General features: G+C 43.0%; 1 protein-coding gene across 2 annotated transcripts; it reads right to left on the reverse strand.

The window, feature by feature from the left end:
* Positions 1–1,884: 1,884 nt before the first annotated feature.
* Positions 1,885–7,080, reverse strand: C2H15orf40 (chromosome 2 C15orf40 homolog). 2 transcript variants are annotated; one of them, XM_068106887.2, is made up of 4 exons: positions 6,958–7,080; positions 6,717–6,858; positions 5,135–5,262; positions 1,885–3,638 (listed from the first exon to the last, which is right to left on the reverse strand). In XM_068106887.2, exons 1-4 carry the CDS (start codon positions 7,036–7,038, stop codon positions 3,540–3,542), a joined length of 450 nt encoding a protein of 149 aa, XP_067962988.2. In that variant the 5' UTR covers positions 7,039–7,080; the 3' UTR covers positions 1,885–3,539. The 2 variants fall into 2 exon arrangements, with proteins under 2 accessions (XP_067962988.2, XP_078627971.1); XM_078771845.1 differs by having other exon boundaries at positions 1,885–2,317; positions 6,958–7,079.
* Between the last annotated feature and the right edge of the window lie 566 nt (positions 7,081–7,646).

Below are 7,646 nucleotides of genomic sequence, written 5' to 3' on the forward strand. Positions count from 1 at the left end.
GGGTAGTTGCCTCCAAATAAGACTGTTTAGGCCATCTGCAACTCTGGTGTTAATCGGAGTTGCATGACAATATTTACAGTCATGACCAAAAATATTGGCACACTTGCACCTTTTTCAAATAACTCACATTTTTCGCTAAAAATAAGTTGAAATTGACAAAAGTATTTGGTTTCCACAATTCTTTATTTCAATGTTAATATTACAGAACCGTTGTTTTTGATTCAGAACTTGATATATCCTTTTAAATCAGAAAATAAAAAGAAATGGCATTGACAAAATTATTGACACCGAAGACTTAATATTTGGGATCACAGCCTTTGGACAAAATAACTGCAGTCAAGTGCTTTCAGTGCTTCCTTCAGCCATGAATGAGCTTCCTACACCTCTCTACTGGCAGTTTGTCCCACTCTTCTTGTGCAAACTGCTCCAGTTCTCCCAGATTTGAAGGGTGCCTCCTCCCAACTGCTGTTTTCAGATCTCCCCATAGGTGTTCCATGGGATTTGGATCTGGACTCATTGCTGGCCACTTCAGAACAGTCCAGCGTTTTGTCTTGAACCATTCCTGGGTGCTTTTTCCGATCACCTCGTGTGACGTCATACTGTGCATGGGCACGTGGTCTAAGATTTGCAGAAGCGTTTTCGTCGATGGTCTATTACTGGCGCATTTAAGGTCGGATTACAAGGAAACGACTTCGCCGGTTGATTTTTTTTTGGGATTATGTTGTTATGTACTGATCAAAGATTATGTAGAAGCATTTAACTAAAAAAATTTTTTGGGGTCTGGAGTCTTCCTTTAAAACTACTTGGTGTCTGGGTGAAGTTGAGTGTCTTGAACGCTGTTAGAATGATACACTTCTGTTTAAGGGCAGATTGGGTTCGGGCGGATAGATCCAGTGTGAGGCCACGTACAGGGATTTTGTTCGGTCATTATTACAGTAATGGACCACAGTACCGATCACCGCCGCGACACATCCATTGACTCGGTGGTTCTTTTGGAGCAAGGTTTTGTGGGAAATATGCCCGAAACTGTTGGCCGTCGGGACCGCTTTGACGCAGTTAATCAGGATTCCGACCAGGCAACTGACCTGAACCGTCGGCTCTAACAATATGTAATTATATGCTCGCGACTTTTTGTATGTCGTTTACCTATTTGGTAATGCAAGTCACGCAGTGCCCCCGTCCATGGACAGATCAATGTCCGTGCTTTTAAAAGCCCATTGCACGTCAGAACCAATATTTCGTGGAAGACATTTCAAACCAACTGCCGTCTGTGTCCATATACTATATGACTCACCTGTGGAACCGTCTCGAAATCTGATTTCTGGCCTTCAGACCTACGTCATTCTAGCTAAAGTGCTGCTTTACTGGCTGGTTTGTTTGCATAAATGTAATGGGGCCCTGAACAACATTTCACCTTGTTTGTCAAAATAACAAAACGTTTCTTGAACTCTGCTGACAAGTGAAATTAAAAATAGAAGACAGTGCCATTTGATGAAAATAAAATGTATCATCTACCAGACCAAGTAAAATGGAAATACAGTAACTGTACCACGATAAGGCACTCCACGTCAATAAGAGAAGTGTATTTCAGCCGAAAACTTGTTGCATTGCTCATTGCTTGATCCCAACCAGTTGACTGCACATTCAGGTTGTGACATCATCGCTTTTGTAGTGACGTTTCTCATTAAAAAAATTTCAAATTCAAAAGTCTTTCGCGAACGGGTTGTTCAGGCATGATTTTCGATTAGATCTTTAACATCCATCTAGTTAATAGATCCAAAGGACGACACACTTTGTGATGCAGCACCCTGCCTGGCAAGCACGAATCTGACGTTCGTGAAATAATGTATAGTCGGTACAGGAATCGAAACCAGACGAGACAGCTCAAAGGTAAGCGTGCTACCTCCACACCATCATGTTACACCTTTATTTTTGTATAATTATTCATACTGATGTAAAGATGTCATTAGCAAGCCCACTGCATCAATATTTACCTCGAATCACCCTTTTGCACTCTTGCATCCGAATTTGGAAGCATCTCTGTGGGTCAGGTTGAGGCTCTGGTTGGAGTATGGTGAATACAGCGCCTTCAGAAAGTATTCACACCCCATGATATTTTTGTGGATCAGTGACAAAAAAATCTCAATTTAATCCATTTTAAATTCAGTCTGTAACACACCACAACGTGAAAAAAGTCAAGGGGTGCTAATACTTTCTGAAGGGACTGTACATTAAACACATTTCCATCAAAAAGGCATAACTGCAGGTATGTACGGTAAGCAAACCTACGGAGATAGCAGCATCTGGAATTTCCACTCTAGGAGGAGGAAAGAACAATGAAAAGTTGGGGGGACAAAAAAACAAAAATCGTTTTTTTAAAGGCCATTTTCCCGGCTAGAGCGGGGGTTAGCCTTGCGGGCCCCATGACAATCATGGTTCCCTGTTTGAGGCAATGTTTTTATTGGGAACCAAGGGTTTTCTATGATGTAGTAATTATAGAAAGCTTGATGGGTGCAGGGATTAGCACATCAAGAGGACAAAATCAGGCCCTGGCCAGTTACACCTACACAAGGAAACCATTAATCATGTTCGTGCTTACAGTGCACGCAGTTATGATACTGGTACTAACATCGATGTACATGAACCTTCCATGAAATGGTGGAAAACGGAAGAGGTTTGAACCACGGTAAATAATCAGGTGATCACCATTCAATCTTTTCCCTTGGTTCCACAACTAAATGCATTACTTTGGACCTTTCCCTGGCAGGGTGACTTTATGGTCAATTTTTTTTTTAGCCAAATGTTATGGAGGAAAGATCTGTCAGTGATGAAGAAGAAATCAATGAACAACTGATATTAGAGCATTAGAGCAAAAAAACCCCACCAAACCACGCTTTAATCCACATCTACTTTTGCGTATAAAATCAGGGGTTCATTGTCCAATAGGATAGCTCAGGGATACAGCGCTTACCTTTGAGCTATCTGGTCTAGGTTTGATTATCGACAAAACTATAAACCGTGGGATTGGTGCTTCGCACGCAGGTCATCCTTCTGACGGACGTTAAGCTGACGACACTTTTGTTGGCATTGGTGGACAATGAAGATCCCACGGTGTCTTTCGCGAAGAGAAGGCAAGTTATCACTGAAAAACTGACACGTTTGTGTCAAAACTGCTTCCATTGAGTAAACAAGATTGCTTTTGCATGTAAATGGTTTCTTGTGAAATTTGTGTTATTTTGCTGTACACAAGCTAAATACACACTATTCGATGAATCACACACGTTTCTGCACACGTTTTTTGTTGCAAGTCACCATTCTAGTGCAAAATATTCCAAATTGCTGTCGTAATCTGCATGGACACCTTTAATTGACACATTGAATGATTATGGTGTGTGTCGTTTTGACAATTGTCGTTTTGAAGTCCAATGGACGCTGAAAGAGTTCCATATACAAATATCCAAACATACACATATACATATATCTGGCTTCTCCCACGGTGAATCCATCCACGTTCCCCTTTATTTGTGCCTGGCCGTTTCTCAGGATTCTTTGGCCTCTTGCCTCAGCCGCTGAAGGGATGTCTCGGCGCTCAGCAAACCGGTTTGAATACACAACACTTTGTCCCGGGACCTGCTTCCCTGAGATGTTACAAACGCAGGTATCAAGAGTACAGGCCACCGCCATCACCACGCATATTACTCAATCAGATTCTATAATCTGGCTTTAAATAAGATTTCATTGCAAACTGTCTTGGTGCTTTACAGGTAAAGTGTTTGACCATAGAGAGCACAGTCGTTTCAGAGTTTAAGGACAGGGGAGTGGGCAAACAGTTGTTAAGCCATCTATCCCATATGCTTGTACTCACTTGTCAGCATCAATGATTCCAGGGCCTTTCACTATGAATAGGTTCCATTGTGGGCTAGTTTACTGGCCAAATGCTCAATTCCTGCCCTAATTGTTGGCGATCGGGAATTAACACAGCCACGTCCAAGCAATTATACAGCTGACAGACCAAGTTTGTATTGAAATGACTAAGATGTGCATTAGTAGAAATAAACAATAAAATAAGCGGACTCGTATACCTAGACTCCAATTGATAACTCCTATGTGGCCAAAATATATGAAAATATTCGAAAATCAAAACGAAATTCGGTAATGTTCAGGACAATAATGGGTTGGCCTGTTCGTGATCCCATCTGAAGTCCGAGGTGATGATGCGGGGAACGCAAGTTAAAATCTCATGTGCATTGTCGACTAATGTCCTTGTAATGCACTCAGATGTACATCGATATCGACTAATGCCCTCGTCTCGCATGTGATGTATGTACAAGGTCCTCCACGAGCATTAGATGATCGACCGCTGATGCAGTGCCCCCTGCTGGTTATAGCAGGAATTTGTAATTTGTTCAGGGTGGCACTAAGCCTGGTGTTGGCTTAGCGGTTAGGGTGCCGGCTTGGGATCCGAGGATCCTGGGTTCGAATCCCGGTCGATTGCTGAATTAACGCCAGGGGGGTTGACTCGGCCTGTCATCCTTCCGAGGTCGGCAAATTGAGTACCAGCTTGCTGGGATGAATGATCACGGTGTGTACCCCCATTTAGAATAGGTACACCGTATCCCTGCGCATCGGAAGAGCGTGACCAAGGGTTGGCGTCAGGAAGGGCATCCGGCCATAAAAACATTGCCTCAAACAGGGAACCATGATTGTCATGGGGCCCGCAAGGCTAACCCCCGCTCTAGCGGGGAAAATGGCCTTAAAACGATCATTCATATATATTATATTCAGGGTGCCGGCGATAGCTCGCCTACTCTTTGTAAATGATACTGTAGGACCTTTAGTATCCACTAAATAACGCTTGTAGATGGGACACCTGTTTAACGTCCATCCGAGGGACGGCACACACATTGATGAATCGCCCTGCCTGTGAAACACCGGGGTCGGGATTTGAACCCAGGCTAGACAGCTTAGAGGTTAGTCGGCATACCTCTAAACCACCCCCCACCACCACCACATACATTTCCTCTGATCTGAAATAAAGCGTTTCTCAGCAACCTACTTACAACTGATATGGGTGGAAAAACAGTCTGATCAAAAGAGTGGCATTTATTGAAGTTATTGGATCCATTGTGCGAACCTTGTACAGAGAAATCCCACTCTTTCTGATTCCCAGCACGGTCGCGACGTAACGCAGCAACTCGGCGTTTGCCTCGCCTTCCACCGGAGCAGCAGAAACGGCAACTCCAACCGCATCGTCCTGCACACCTGAAAACCCAAACGATCCCAATAAAATGATCCCAGGCAATGTTGACGCCACGAGCACAAATAAGACCGGAAGGTCTGCACGTTCTTCCTGATAACAATATCGACTTTCGATGTTATTGATTGGAGTCTCATAAACATAACTTACTTGATTAGAAGTAAAATATTCGATAGTATTGATCAAAGCGAATGTTGTGAGACAATCACAAACTGCAGCCTTGAAATTTTAGTGAAGATCCGGATCTGGATCCAGATACGAGAATTTTAAAGTGATTCTTCAATATTGAGAGATACGGCTAAAGACTATAACCTTATATAACACGATATCTCAATAGTTATGGACGGATTCAGACAAAACTTGGTGGACAGGTTGGGTGTGTAACAAGGCTGAATTTTTTTCGATTTGGCTTAAGATTTGAATCCGGATAAGACAATTATTGTTTAATTACCTCCGCCACCAAAAGTGGATGGAAGTTATGTTTTCACCCCTGTCTGTCTGTCCGTTTGTCTGTTTGCGAACAAAATATCTCAAAGTTGTGGACGGATTCGGACGAAATTTGGCAGAGATGTAGCGTATGTGACAAGAACGAAATTATTAGATTTTGGTGAAGATCCGGATTCGGCTACTAGAATGTTTTAAGTGATTCTTCACCATTGGGACATAGGGCCAAAAACTATACATAGCAGGATATCTATCAAAGTTGTGGACGGACTTGCACGAAACTTGTTGGACAGGTTGGGTGTCTGACAAGGACCAATCATTTAATTTTGGTGAAGATCCGGATCCCGATCCAGCTAGTAAAATTTTTATAGTGATTCTTCACCATTCAGTGATGTGGACAACCAGGTGGAGGTATGCTCTCTACTGAGTGCCGTTCTAGTTCTTTGAGTGGTTCTTCACCATTGAGATATGGGGCCAAAAATGATACATAGCAGGATATTTCAAAAAGTTATGGACGGATAATGACAAAACTATGTGGAAGTTTTACTTAAGTGACAAGAAGAAGCCGATCAGATTTTGGTTCAGGTCAAAATCCAGATCTGTCCAGCCTATCAATGGGATACAAAACGTAAACTGTTCGTCTTGCGGACCTACGTGCTCTACCGAGTGTCTTCTAGTATATAATGATTTATGCTACTTGACAGGTGGGATCATTTGGGTTTTCAGGTTACAGGATCCCAACCCCGATAACTTTTCAGGTTCATGATGGTTGGTGTCTTTTATTTTTAAACATGACTCATGAGTAAACCTTTGGAAATTTTAAACACGACTCATTAGGGTCAAACCAAAATATTTTTGGGACTTTCTGCAAAATACAGCATTTTAGAAAACGAAAAAGAATTGTTAGAACGTGTCTCATATAGCTTCGCGTAGATCTGGGACATGACGAAATCGTCACAAACGAGGGTGTATATGTCAGCGTGTGTTGCCGATCTCCGAGCGACCTTCTCCATACCCGTGATGGCGCTCCTCTTGGCTCCCGGCTTGGCCCGCACAGTTATCAAGACACAACCGTCTGGTCGGACGCTCACCGGAACGCTTTTCCCGCTTTCGCTGGGGGTGCTTCCACTTGCAGCAGCCCCCGCATTATTTCGTGCCTGCGGACATGATGCAAGGCCTTATTAGTTATTACCCCGATCGCCACAAAGCACCTTCGATAGAACTAAACGGGCGAAGGGTCCAGAACGCGGCCTTACCCTGGCCCTCGGCATTTCCACGAACAAACGCCGCATAACCACACTGTACGAACTGTACACAGAACAAAAGTTGATCAACATCCGCCATCTACTGCCTTCATTTATTTAACAACCAAATTATATTTCATGGGAAACGTTGAATAGGCTTCCGAACATCTAACAGCTTCTTTTAATGAAGTAAATAATGCAGTTTGCACATAAATAGGCGCCGAAACTTCGCCAGTCAAACACCAAAACCGGTGATTCTGGCACTCACTATTTCACCATGGCCAACATACACAGGACGGGGATTTATAAAGGAGTGTTATCGGAAAAAACTGGGAAAGATACACTCACTTTGAAGCTTAATCACATTATTGTTCATTGTAATTTGTATTACGATTGCCAGGATAACGATATACTACCAATACTTTTCACTGTTCTGACTTCTGACACAAACTTTCAATGATCGTTATCAGGCCAGTAAACAGAAAGCGACAGTACAGCTCTCGTCGCTGCTGCAAGGTGGAAGCGATAAGAACCGTCTCGACATCGGGGAAAATGATCGATTCAAAGAATGGGGAACGAGTCGTACACGAAGACATGGGTTTTTCGGTATGTTTGACAAAATAATATCAATAAGGAATAAAACAGTCGAACAATGGCGTTGTCAGGCTTGTTACTCCCGCCAGGGAGTGATGCATTCGATC

The sequence above is a fragment of the Myxine glutinosa genome, chromosome 2 (genome assembly GCF_964187855.1).
Source record: "Myxine glutinosa chromosome 2, kmMyxGlut1.1, whole genome shotgun sequence".
In the NCBI taxonomy this organism is placed as follows: Eukaryota; Metazoa; Chordata; class Myxini; order Myxiniformes; family Myxinidae; genus Myxine; species Myxine glutinosa.